Source organism: Grus americana, chromosome 11, assembly GCF_028858705.1.
Source record: "Grus americana isolate bGruAme1 chromosome 11, bGruAme1.mat, whole genome shotgun sequence".
NCBI lineage: Eukaryota > Metazoa > Chordata > Aves > Gruiformes > Gruidae > Grus > Grus americana.
This window is the reverse complement of record NC_072862.1, coordinates 17,974,350-17,987,928: the sequence shown is the minus strand read 5'-3', so window position 1 is coordinate 17,987,928 and position 13,579 is coordinate 17,974,350. Positions and strand designations below refer to the sequence as shown.

Here is a 13,579-nt window from a genome sequence, read left to right as displayed (position 1 = left end):
AATAGAAATTCAGTAGTGCAAAGTCACATACTCAGGATTTTTGCTGTCCATTAGAAGGCAATGGTTTGGAAAAGGTAGAGGAGGAGAACCTCAGTGCCTCCCAGTGGATAGCAACAGCCTATCTGTGTGATGAAGCCTTAAAAGAATGTTAGTGTGATTCCAGGATACATCAGGTGAGAGATTTTCAGTGGAGAGCATATAGGCAGTGATGTCTCTGTGCTAGCAACTGGTGCAACTGGTGGTTGGAATCCGTGGTGCTACTTGCTTGACTTGAAGAATGACAGATTTTTATGATCTACTGTCAGGAGAGCTAAGAGGGAACTACTTTTGTATTCTCAAAAAAAACAGTGGAAAAAACTAAGCTCAAAAATAATATTGGCACAAGAGGGAATGGGCATGTATAAATAAGTAAACTAATTAATATAAATAAATTTTAGATGGAAGCTTAAGGTTTTTGTTTGGTTCTTTTTAAATACTGGAGTAGCAAGACTGACCAGCCTCCCATTATGAGTTCTGGGTGAGAAATCCCTAACCCATGTTGTAGGAGAGTATGCGATCAGGTTAAGAAAATACAATCGATGATTACACAGCCTGCGTTAGCAAAGCACTAGACTTGCTGATGGGAGAGGGGACTTTTTTGTATTTCTGTGCTTATATTAATTCTGAAAGTTTTGCTCTTACTATGAGCAAGACGCATTGGAAAATGTAAGCTACTTCCTCAAATTAAGCATGTTCTAATGTTTTATTTGTTTGCATTTTAAAAATTAAACAATATTGAGATCAAAGTGAGTGTTTTGTCTACAATCTAGCGGGAAGAAGAGCTTACAAAAAACCTGGAGCTGCACTGCATGTTGTCATCCTCTCCAAATCTAAATACACTTTCTCTAGAATTGTTGAATGCTCTTTTAAATTCCTTTCTGCAACTTATTTTAATATATGTTTACACACATATATAAGTTAGTGTTCAATGTCATCTGAACACATGTATTTGCTGTGTGTTCTTGCATGCTCTTAATACTTTTTGTCTGTTCTTTGTCTGTTATCTCCTGCTGAGCTGGATCAGGTCCCCAGGTCTGACCTGTGACATGGCACAAAGCAGGGGGATAACGCTTGGAGGGAAGGAGGGACCAGGGGCCGGAGCTGCCTAAGCAGTGCTGTCACTAACCGTTCGTGGCCATCTCTACGTATGTGTAGCAGGAAGCTGCCGCTCTCAGACCCACTGCTCCAAAGAAAATACTCTCAGAGCTCATCCACAATATCTCCCGGTAGCAAGTCTGCTCAGTGAGCCAGCCTAAAGAAACAAAGTTTTGTGTTTTAAACCACTTAGTGATGTCGTCTTGCCCAGCTGCCAGGAGAGGGTGCTAACTTCTTGGTGTCTGCTATATCCACCGGGGAACATAAATGGCAGTGTTAGAAAAATGCACCTGACTTCAGGGAAAGCTCCATGTGTTGCTGGTGCAGCTCTCTCCACCATGAGGCTTTGCTGAAAGTTTGGGTACAGAGAGCTGCACAGATTTCCCAGTTCCTCAGACTTTGTGTCGAGCTCATGGCTTTTCTCTCAGGAATCAGAATAGGAAGTCTTTAGTAATATCTCTTCAGCAAGACAATACCTTTTTGAAGAGATGACCTCTGTAATACCACTTCAAAACGCCTACAGGTATTGGGTCCTGCTGATCTTGTTTCTAAGAAGGGGTTTCTCTAAGTAAACGGTATTACCCTAAAGGATGTGAACAGTTAACAGAGGCATATGCTTTTCTTTCTGGTATGGTTCTCTCAGTTTTATTTTTAGCAAACCAGTATGTGCTGGCTGATGAGACTATAATAGCTATGGCAGTTACTGAACCGTCAGCGCAGAACTGGTAATAAATAACCCAGAAAATATCTACTGCATCTGCATCATACTGAAAGCCTTTCTTGCAGTTGATTCAAAGAGGAAATGGAACTTGGGACCACTTAAAAAGAAAACACCGGTTACATTCAGCTGAGAACAGGGGATCGACATGTTAGATTTTTTTTTTTAATTAAGACTGAGGCCGTGGAATTAAGTGTAACTTGGGAACGTACTGTAGAGACAGCAGAACACGGTCCTTCTGCACTTTGAGGAGTTTGAGCCAGGAGAAGTTAGGGATACGAGAAACTTAATGTTTTGCTTTCTCTTTTTATGTTCACGCTTCAGTATCTGAGTGCTGTGTAGTCAGATTCCTCACCTGCACACAACACACTCACATACGCACAGAGCACACACAGTACTGGGTGCTGGATTGTTGTCAAAGCCTGTGTTCACTGAAGAACACCTACTGTTTATGTTCTATGTAATATATGTAACAATGCTACACACAGAATTATTTAGGTTCTTGGATAGAGGCATTAAAATTCCTTATTCTGCAATTTGTGCAGGTTCATGCCTTCTTAAATGACCACAGCAGAAGAGACAGTGATATCATTATCTAAAGTACGTGTATGTACTTTAAACAGGCTCTTTGTCCAAAGAGGTTGAAAGACATAGTTTAACACAAAAAGTCAAAGTTATGCTGCTGAGTTTGACCTTTAGTTTTGCCTAGCTTGACAGCCCAGCTGCGAGTTGGAAAGCCTTTTGGTGATGGTCCCAGGGCAGGAAGATGAATTGCAAGGTATTGATTTAAGGTTGAAAAGATACTCTGAAATGCAAAGAAGATTTCATTAGTGATGATTCTGTGTATATTCCAGTTTGGGTCACATAATGTGCTGAAGTTGTTTCTCTGTAGACACTTGATGGTATTTGGCTTGAGGTTTTTTGCTAACGAACATGTCTAAATGGTTCACCCTTTTATTCCATGAAGTTTCTGGGAGGTCCTCAAATGTGATGATCATCTTCCTCCTCAGGTGGATACAAGTTTGCAGAACGGTTTTGCCCCCGGTATGAAGCTTGAAGTTGCTGTCAAGTCTGACCAAAACACCTACTGGGTGGCCACCATCATTACTACCTGTGGGCAGCTGCTCCTGTTGCGCTACGATGGTTATGGGGAGGACCGCAAGGCTGACTTTTGGTGTGATATCATGACAGCTGATTTACACCCCATTGGCTGGTGTGAGCAGAACAAGAAGATTCTCAAAGTGCCTGAAGGTATTGGCTCCATACGCAGAAGCGGGGAGTACATACATAAGTATGCTTTTGTCCTTTGTAAGCATGGTGGGTAGTCTTCATAATTGCTGTAATGCGCAGGTAGTGTTGCTGTGATGACAAGGTGAGGTTGTCTGCCATGTTTTCCTGAAATCCTGTGACTTACAGTAGGAGGTTGCTCTTTCACTGGAGAGGAGTTAGCTTAATTTCAGAATTGAACCTATTTTTAGAGGGGCTTGTGGTTATCTTAATCATCACCCACCAAATTCTACTGCTTTGTCATTTCCTTTAAAGATTTTGTTGTCATTTTGTTTCTTCTTTTAAGGTGTTACTGGTGAGCGTGTGGTAGATTCTTGTGAATTAAGCAGTGGGAGAGTGTGGTAATGTCTTGTCTGAATAATCTTTAACTGGCAGGAAGAATCACAGTCTGTCGTCTTCACTTTTCACTTAGGTATCAAGGACAAGATACCTGACCAGGAGGAATTCCTTCAGCGGGTGCTGAAAGGAGCATGCAGTGCTCCTGCTAACCTGCTGGAGGGGGTAAGTGCTGCAATGTGCTGCATCTTGGGTTGTATCTTGATTTTCCCCTTTGTCATTAAGGGAACCACTATTCAGATTGTCAGTTCAATTGCTTTTGTAAGTTTAGGGAGCATTGTATTATGCTGCTGACCTTAAAGTTCCACACTCTAGTGTTTCCTGTTTACAGTATTTAATTTTGATAGTGTTGTCCTGAAACATATCCGTCACTGCAGGTTTGGGCTGTTCATTAATCCTATCAAAAGACGGACCTTTTTCAAACTCCCTTAGGTTTCAGTCTTCCTCCTATTCTGCTCCTCCTTCATACAGCTCTAAGGAAATAATCCTTTATTTATCTAGCTTTCATGTTGTCCCCTTTCTCAATTGACTCCTTTTGTGGTGTGTTTTTTTTTGTTTTGGGGGTTTTTTTTGAGTAATGGGCAGGTTATTGTTTCACTTAAATCTTGCGTCTTTGCTAGTGAAGAACCAAATTTTTATCCCCTCCTCTGCATTTAAAATAATATTTGCACTTCATATCAGTGTCTGATTGTGAAGTACAGAACATAATTTTTTTAAAAAAAATTCCATTGATGTCTTCTTTACAACTAACATTTTTGTCTTTGTATCTTTTCTGTTTAGTTATCTTTGTATGCTAAATGACTCAGTTTTAGAAAGATATTATTCATGTTTCCTTCAAACCTTGAATATGTAAGTGATAATGCTTCTAAAAATGATGATGAGAACTTAAGTGAAACGTGGGACTATCTACAGACAGTGCAGAAGCTCTGATACAAGCACCAGTGATTCTAAACTTTGTCATTTCTGTTTTCGTGTGTAAGGGACCTGTATTTCTTCTGTATTCATACTTTATTTATGCAAAAAGAATGTGTATAAAGAAGTGGAAGCATGGAATTTGTTCTGGTCTGTTGTACAGAATAATTTGTTTTCTTTTTATAGCTTCACAGAGGGAAAAATCCATTGGACCTCATTGCACCAGGCTCCCGACTGGAACTGCAAAACATCCGGGATTCCTTGGAAGCCTGGATAGTCAACGTGGTAGAAAATGTTGGCGGGAGACTTAAATTGCGATACGAAGGGCTGGAGGATTCTGACAAATTTGACCAATGGATATTCTACTTGGACCCTTTCCTTCATCAAGTGGGGTGGGCAGCTCAACATGGATATAGCCTGCAACCACCTTTAGGTAGGTACTTCAAAACATATATCTTTTATATGGTGATCAGAGGCTAGAGAATACTGCTGCTGATTTGCTGCTCTAAATCTGCCTTCCAGATGTATACGGTCAGTGTGTGATCTGGCAAATATTCTGCCTGATGAAATGTATGTGGAAACACCAGTAAATAGTCCTACAAGACTTTTCACCTACTCGTTCAAAAATTGCTAAATGGTTTTGGCTGTAAAAACTTTCCACCTCTCTGTGGAAAGAGAGGAACTGAGGAAGAGATTGCCTTCATGGTTATTTTTGGTAGGCTTGTATCCTGGGGGCGTGGAAAGTCATCTTTTTTTGAAGTACTGCTCAACAGGAGCTTTTGCAGCTGGGACTCCAAGTCCCCTGGGCTAATTAAGGCCTTGTCTAAAAAGGTATTATGTGGATATGAAAATGTCCATAAAAATGGGTGCCCAGGGAATGAGTGCATGAAAGTGGAGGCAGAGGGTGGGACAGATTACCATGTTGTCCAGGCAGGTGCATGTCAGGGTCGGTCATCAAAGAAGTGGGGCATAAAATGGCTGAAACACAAATGGGTTGCTTATGAGCTGAGGAGTGATGTAACACGTTTCTTGAGGAGGGGAAACCTTTGGATAAAACTGGAAAATATTGAGCATTTACCCTAAAGCCTTTCTGCAAAAGCAAGTGTGCATCTAAGGTTCTGGCACACTCTGTGCTATTAGTCGGGGAAGTTCAGATTGTTTAGAACAGTTGTTTTTCTTGTATTTTTTTTAATGTTTTCCCCTTACGGCAAGAAGAATCATGCTGAGGAAAACAAAACAATTTCCGTTGAAATGACTGAGCATACTGCCTCTGCTAGTGCTTGAGCAATCTCTGCTGAAATCAGGACTGTGAACAGGGAGATGCCAAATCACTGACAGAAACTAGATGGGTAGATTCTGCAGCGCTATTTAAGTGAATAATATCTTTTAAAAATATTAGTAAACTACTGGACTCGTTTCCATTTTATGTCTATGTAAGAGCCTTTGATATACTCACAGGCTTAGACTTCAGGGATCCTTTATACATGATGGCACTGGTACAAGTAGTCCCTCTTCTATCAGAGGGATGTGTGGTCTGCAATTTTAGACGCTAAAAGAGTAATTTATGCAACTGGGACAGAATTGTGGAACATTTATTGAGCTTTCTGCTTGCTTAGGCATAGAACAGACTAAAGTTATCTAGCTAGGATTTGTTTTCTGGTCATACGGTTTTTCCAGAAGTTTTCCTTGGAGGTCATATGACCTCCATTTTCTCAGAACAACTAGACTGGACAGCACATGGGTGATAGTGCTGCTTGACTTCAGTCCCTTTTTGTGACAAATCCAAATGTCTAAAAAAACAGTGAGTTTTTAAGAAGGAAAGTATTTGCACAGATTCTGAACAGATGTGAATTTAGCACATGGAGGAGCACAAATCAAACTGTTTTTTCTGAGGGAAGAGAAGAAAGATGATGACTACTGTTTTCCTTTCTTTTTACTCAAGCCATTAGGTCCTTGAAGAGTGAAGCAGATTGGCAAGAGATCCTGAAGAAGGTGAAAGAGGAGGAAGAGGAGTCATCAGTTCCTACAGATCTCTTTAAGGTAAAGACACAATATGTGTAGTTTAATGCTGTGGATAGTATCATGAAAATGCTATATTCCTAAGAAATGATTCAGGGAAGTCAGTCACTGTTACTGAAACTTCTGAGGCTGTTTTGGTTTGGTTTTTTATTTTATTTTCCTTTCTCTATTTTAAAAAATCATACTATGATACAATTCTTGTTAAGTTAGACAACACACCCATCACAAGTGTGTGAGTCATTAGTTGTCATACTGGGAAAAATCCCTGGTTCTGATCCTTTATAATGGCATCTCCAGTTTTTCACCAGCTGGTCTTGTGGATTACTGCCCTTCTAGAGGAGTGCAGGGTTACTACGGTCTCTAATTGTGTGAGTACATTGAAAAGTTTAATATATAACATCTAATTTGTAACCTGATAAAGTCACACATGCTGTATAAGGTGTCCTGTTATATCCTGAGTGTTAGTGAATGTTGCTAATGAGTCTGAATTTAAATATACATTAATTAAAATTTAAAAAAAAAAAAATCTTGACACGTTTTGAGAAGTAGGAATGTAAATTTAGTCCTCCAAGTTCTTAGTTCATTTTTCTCGGCTTCATTTGGACCTCTAAGCAGAATAGAATAGGAGATGCTGTTGCTCTTGAGTGTATTGGGTCATATACAGAGCGGGATATACATCATTCTGGAGCAAGAACCCTATTTTGCACGTTTTTGCTAGGCTGAAAATGGAGACTTTTATAGTTGTCTTTGAGATTAGCTCATGATGAGTGCTAAAGGTTAGGGGGAAAAAAATTTCTATTGACTTACCATACCATCCTGTATTCTGCAATCTTGCTGCTGTGTGGAGAATATCAGCAGAGGAAATATTTGGGACTCCATTTACTAAAACTCATAGAAAACTGTCAGTCTCAGAGGGCATAGTTGGGCTTTTCTCTTCATTACAGAGAGACTGCTGGTACTCCAACATATTTATTTCTTAGAACGAACTAATAAAAACTCAAGTTACCCTCTTCAGTTGAATTACATAAGGTACATCTTTTTGATGGAGAAAGGCAGGTAACCACTCTGATTCATTTTTCAGGATAAACCTGTGATTGGAGTGCATTCATTCTCTGAAGGCATGAAGTTAGAGGCTGTGGACCCAATGGCTCCTTTTGTAATCTCTCCTGCTACAGTTCTCAAGGTACCAGGGTTCTTTAACTTGTCCTGCTAAGATTCAATTCAATTCAATTGTTACTTCTCTTCTTAAATGCTCAGGAAATTCTTATGATATTATTATCTTAAAATCTTGAACTAGTTTTCAAAGTAAGTATTTTGTGTGTCTCCCTTAGGGGACAGGTTGCCAGGAAAAAAAACCTACTGATGGTGAAGACATTGGCTTTGAAAGTAGGGGAAAGGTTCCATAAAGATACAAGCTCAAAAAGGTCAAATGGCTGAAATTGTCAAACTTAGATTTTTAAAGTCAGATATAATCCCTCATAATCTGAGTATCCACTTGAAGATAGATTTTGGGGTTTTGTTTTTGCAAAAGTTAATGTCATTTCTGTGTACAAGCTCTGATGTTTAAGTAGCCTGGTTCAAGTAAAGTGTTGCCATCCTGCAGTGTTGCTGTTTAATAAAGTTACCAAAAAGGGGAAGAGGGAGCAGTAGATCAGAATCTGCTACTTACAAGACCACATGGTTCTCTTTTGGCTAACTACAGGTATACAATGACAAATATTTCATGATAGAAATTGATGACTTGAGACCAGAGCGTACAACCAGCCAGTCTTACATTTGTCATGTCAACAGTGCCGGTATTTTCCCTGTGCAATGGAGTCTGAAGAACGGCTTGCATCTCAGTCCCCCACCAGGTATGTTTGTGCAAGCTTGTCATGCTCGCTCCTCTTTGAGGGAAGTAGATTGCCAATCCCCAGAGCGCTACAACGCTTTTGCGAAAGAAATGCATGTAGTAGCACAAGCAAAGAACAAGAATGATCGAATTCTGAGAAACAGGAGCTTTTGAGTTAGTGAAACTGAAGTTTCCTGGGTACGTGCCTGGATTTGAGAAGATGGCAGCGGCTGGGGATGCTGGTCGTGCATAAAAACCTGAACACTTGAACGAATGGAGTATGCATGCCAGGGCTGAAGGCAGTGTTGATTTCAAAATTAATTAACAGGATAGCAGAAGCCTATAGTCTTTGCATTGGATTTTTGCTTCTGGTCAAAATGGAACATTGTTATCCACTGTCTTATAATATTTTTAGAATACCTTATCACTTAGAAGTTAATGGAGGTTTTTTTTTTTTTTCCAAGGACCTATCAGGCAAGGTAGCAGATTGCTGAAACATTGCTTTGGGACATAAGGGAATTAGGGAGTGATCCTTAGCTACTGAAATATTTATGCATTTTCTCAAAATGGAAATGTCAGTGGTATTGTAAAACCAGGGACTTGATACTCTTATTCACCACCACAGAATCTGGAATGTTTTGGTTTAGCTGCTCATGACATCTGAGGAGCAAAGAGTATAGGATGTTTGTCTCTTGCCTCTCCTTGGGTAAGGTACGAAAAGTGGCTTTGCTTGACCCAACATTACCTAGAATTCTGCATGTGAAAGATGAAATCTCACTTTCTAGGCATGTGACTGGAGCTGAGAAAGATTTTAAGCTTCTCTTCTCGTAGTCCCCCTGGAAATGGTGGGCATTCTGAATTGTCTCAAGAGTCTGACTGGCACTGATAAAACTGAGAAAAATAAATAGGTCTCTCTGAGGAGCAGTTGAAGTTAATGTTTTAGATTGTCATGGTAATACTATGTTCTTAGACTAGTTTTAAAATTTTGTTTGATTTATTAAACCCTTGTCACAGGCATCCCTTCTAGGGGAGTACTTCCAAGATACCACTGAAATAATTGCTGCAGTTGTTTCCTTGCTAATATACTGACAGCCTCAAACTATCATGGCAGCACACTTCTGCATCCAGTTCCTTTCAGTTACTTGCTTTTTATTAGACCACAGGGAAGCAAAGCATTTCCTTTACGTAGAATTTAATTTGTCTTTTTCTTGGAGAGATGCTCTGTCTCCTGATGGATTCCATGTTAAGACATGTATGCAGATTTACAGCTGTTAGCAAACTTGATGAGCCTCTTAGGATGACTGACTGCCCTCTTTAATGAATTGGTGTTTAACATTTGTTTGAGAGAGTAATATGTTGGTATTGAGCACATTTTGGGTGCTCTATTTTAAAAAAAAAAATTAAAAAATGTTTCAGAGCTGACATGACATTAATGCAGTAATCTTGCAGAAACTTTGCCAGAATTTCTTCTGTACCCTGTGAAAAGGGTGCAAACACTTCCCCAAGTTTCAATTGCTGCCCTTGTCTGCTTAACAGATGTACTTGATTCACGCTTCAGGTTGCTCTCTGTGAAGTCACTTTTAGTTTGACGCCATTTCAAGTCAGAAATGGGAATCAAGGTGGGGCAGTGCCCAAAAGCCCCTCTGCACTGAAAAGAGGATATCTCAAATATGTGAGAACCATGCTATGGGCTGACCTCAGATGGCTCAGTGAAGCCCTAGTCAGCTGGCAAACTTGAGTGACCCAATGCTTCATGTCAGCTTCAAACGACTCATTTGTTCTCATGCTGTTAAACTAACCCTTTTGCTTTTCCTTCACCTAGGTTATCCTGGGCAGGACTTCGATTGGGCAGACTACCTCAAACAATGTGGTGCTGAGGCAGCTCCCCAGAGCTGCTTCCCTTTGGTAAGGTTCTCTTGCAGAAAAATCTCTCTTTGTTGTATGAATGACACTCTTGATTCCAGGGAGAAGAATCTTTTGCGTGGTTTTTGCTTAAAGTACCTATGATAACTGAGGAAATGGAAGAGTTAAGAAAGTGCAAATGTATGTGAGCAGTAGTAGGTGAATGCCAACTTCCTAGATAAGTGGTGGACCAAATGCTTTAGTTGTGATAAAGCAGATGGGAAAGAAATAAGTGTTTTGTAAAATTGAGATGTGTAAGAGTCCACGGAATAGTCATAAAACAGTATTAGTCCTTGGCACTCCTGTAATTGTGGCAACAGGGCCTTTTAATAGACCTTGTTTTGATTTACTTAGTGTACCCTTTCAATCTTCCTTCCTTTCAACTTGAAAAATTCATTCCATTGTATTAATCAATACCAAGTCATCTTAAATTAGTACCAAATAATCATTTTACATTAGTCAGTGCCTGAAGTACTTGCTAGATTTTGGGCTTTTGTTGGTTCAGTTGACAGTATTGCTGCCTCCCAAAGCAGAATACCTTGTCAAGCAGAAAAGGATACTATTAACACCTGCCTTCCAATTCCATTTACAATACTTGGGCTATTGCAGTGCTTAGGGGAAGAAATTAAAATGAATAATTACCATTTTTTGAAGAGGGTGTTGCTGGCTATGAATTCTTATTGCCCTTGTTCTGTCTTGTAAGCTGTGGCATCTTAGAACAGGTCGTTGAATTTATTATCCCTTTTCTGAGAAGAGTTGATCACAGTAGGCTAGTTCCAGAATTTGTAATGTATTGATCCTGTAATTATGTTGCAGAGTGGCTCTGGGAGGAAGAGTCCTCTGTCTGGCTGATCCTTCTTATCTTTAATTCAGGTGCTTCAGAACTGGATAAATACCCGTTCTTACATTTTGGGAGTTTTTCGATAAATGGGGACTAAATTGGTGAATAAAGCAAAATCCTGCTTATAAAAAAAATGCAAAATGAAAAGAAAGCTTCCTTTGCTGTCTGCCAGAACTCACTTGGATGAGGCAGGAGTGTTATTTGCATATGTAAAATGGATTTCCAAGCTAACATAATAGCATAGACTGGTCAGACTATTAGTTGGACTTAGCACTTAGCAAGCAGCAGAGAATTTCTGATTGCTTAGAATGCACCCAATCCTTTCAGTGAGCCTCAGCATCCTTATTTTTGAGTGCAAACATGTTCTTTTCTAGGTCTGTTTATAGAGCCTTTTTAAACTTAAATTCTTTGTAGTTCGTAATATATCTTACTTGTATTCAATGTGCTAATTATCTGAAGTCTTTTCTGACTGCATGAGTACCTTTCTACGTTACTCAAACACTGAGGCTTTTATGTGTTGCTCCTGTTGGTGGCTATTTGTATTGTACACTGGATCTACAGATGAAGTGTTCTGTCTTTTTCCTAGTTAACTTCTGACCATGGATTTAAAGAGAATATGAAACTCGAGGCTGTGAACCCAGTTGATCCTGAAGAAGTTTGCATTGCTACAGTCACCAAGTTGAAAGAGTCCTACCTCTGGCTTCAGCTGGAGGGTAAGCCTGATGTGGGAGAGGAGAGTAGCACTTGCATTGATTCTTCTGTAGTACCATCATCAAACCTGAGGAGTATCTGGAGCAAACTCAGTGCCTGCTGAATATGGGCAGCAAATCATCGTTTCCTCAATGAAAACACAGCAAAACCCCATTTGCATTGTCTGTTTCCAGTTAGCTGTGGATGGCAGTGCTTACTTAAGCCAGGCAGAAATGGCATTAGTGCACTGCAGTGTGTCAGTGCTAGGCTCGTGTGCTGTGCAAAGTGCTGATCAGTGTCTTTTACAAAGCAAGGGCCTTGTAATGTTTTTACAAATGACTGACTCGCATTCTGAGCGAAGTTTGACCAGACCTAGGAAAAAAACTTTTAGAGAGGTTCTTCATTAAGAAGAAGATGTCCTCTGTCAGCCGTTCTCCAGTATAATCCCATTTCTTGATTGGAAGTACATCAGCATGCACTTACTGTGCACTGTGCGTCTCTGCTAAACCGTGGGTGGCAAATTCCCATCTCCAGCCTTTAGGAGGAAGCAAATGAGGTCAGGAAAGAATCTGGTCAATAAAAGAGGATGAATAAACAATTGATATTGTGTTCCAGATATGCCATAAGTAAAAGTAGCTTCACTGGCAAACATATAGCAAGCGTTAACCAAATGAGGTTTTCTCTTTTTATGAGTTGTTTCAATTTTTGCTTCTCTAAACTGAACAGGCTCCAAGAAGCCCGTCCCTGACTGTATAGTGAGCGTGGAATCAATGAATATATTTCCAGTGGGTTGGTGTGAGACGAATGGATATCAGCTCAGACCTCCTCGCAAAGCAATAGGTATCAGTTCTGTTTCTTTTTGCAGTGGTTAGCTGGGTTGATAGAGGTGGTAAGACCTTCAAGAGCAGGCTACTGCAGAATTATTGCAGGCATCACTAAATTTGGAAATGCTTGCCATGTACAGAGAATCCATGCCTTGGGCATGTTCTTCTGTTCTTCTGGCTGTTAGGTCCAGTTGGAATCCATACAACAACTCCAAAACAGGCAGTGTTAGCTTGAGACCCTTGCACACTGTACAAGTGCGTGGGAACAATCCATTAGTCACAATAAAGAAATCATATCTCTGTGTGTGCACACATGCCTGTGCTATGCATATATTTTTGTCCGAGCTGTTCTTGCCATGTGTCTGACCCTGATACTCATTTTAGACTTACACTTGTGCAAGTAAAATTAATGCCATGACAAAATGCTGTTGAGTGTGTACACATTTTGGAGTTGAAATAAAGGGGACTAGCTTTCTAAATGGGCCAGATGGTTATGATCCCTTAATGACGAAATGTGAAGAAGTAAATCCTACCTGTTTTAACTACACTAGTAAGTAGCATAAGATAGTGTCTTCTCTCAACTGGTTCGTGAGCTCTGTTTATTAAAGTGTAATGGGAGTTGGAGAAACTGAAGAACTTCCTGAATGTTTATTAAGTAAGATAATAAAATTGTAAGATTGGAATGAGCTGTCATTTACTGCAAGTCAAAGCAAGAGAAACTAATCCGAGACATGGCTGCACTACCAAGGACAGAGGAGGAAGTGAGGGGGAACCTAATTAGAGAAAAAATGTTTTAAAAAAAAAAAAAATCCAGAAGTTTGCTAGGGATAAAGCCTGAAATTGCTGAAGAGGCACATATTGCATTACCTTGTTTAATATTATTATCTGATTGTGAAAGCTAGAATTAGTAAGTGGACCCAACATCTAGTTGACTTTCTTAGTTGCAACAGTGTTTTCCTCCATAGCAATTGGCTTAAATCATATATGTTTCTAACCAGCTAATTTCATTCCACTTCAATGTTAAATGGTGTTCAAGTTCCCTGTGCCAGGAAAGTGGTGAGTTAGACCTATGAACCTAACCGTTG

At 39.9% G+C, this 13,579-nt stretch overlaps 1 protein-coding gene across 3 annotated transcripts in view; it reads left to right on the top strand.

The window, feature by feature from the left end:
- The window catches only part of SFMBT1 (Scm like with four mbt domains 1), a 79,996-nt gene that overhangs the window by 50,898 nt on the left and 15,519 nt on the right, over positions 1-13,579 (top strand). For all 3 annotated transcript variants that reach the window (XM_054838691.1, XM_054838689.1, XM_054838690.1), the window contains exons 4-12: positions 2,863-3,103; positions 3,552-3,640; positions 4,574-4,820; positions 6,330-6,427; positions 7,488-7,589; positions 8,109-8,259; positions 10,060-10,142; positions 11,567-11,693; positions 12,397-12,510. In XM_054838691.1, coding sequence (XP_054694666.1) covers positions 2,863-3,103; positions 3,552-3,640; positions 4,574-4,820; positions 6,330-6,427; positions 7,488-7,589; positions 8,109-8,259; positions 10,060-10,142; positions 11,567-11,693; positions 12,397-12,510 — 1,252 coding nt within the window. The remainder of the gene's footprint in view (positions 1-2,862; positions 3,104-3,551; positions 3,641-4,573; positions 4,821-6,329; positions 6,428-7,487; positions 7,590-8,108; positions 8,260-10,059; positions 10,143-11,566; positions 11,694-12,396; positions 12,511-13,579) is intronic.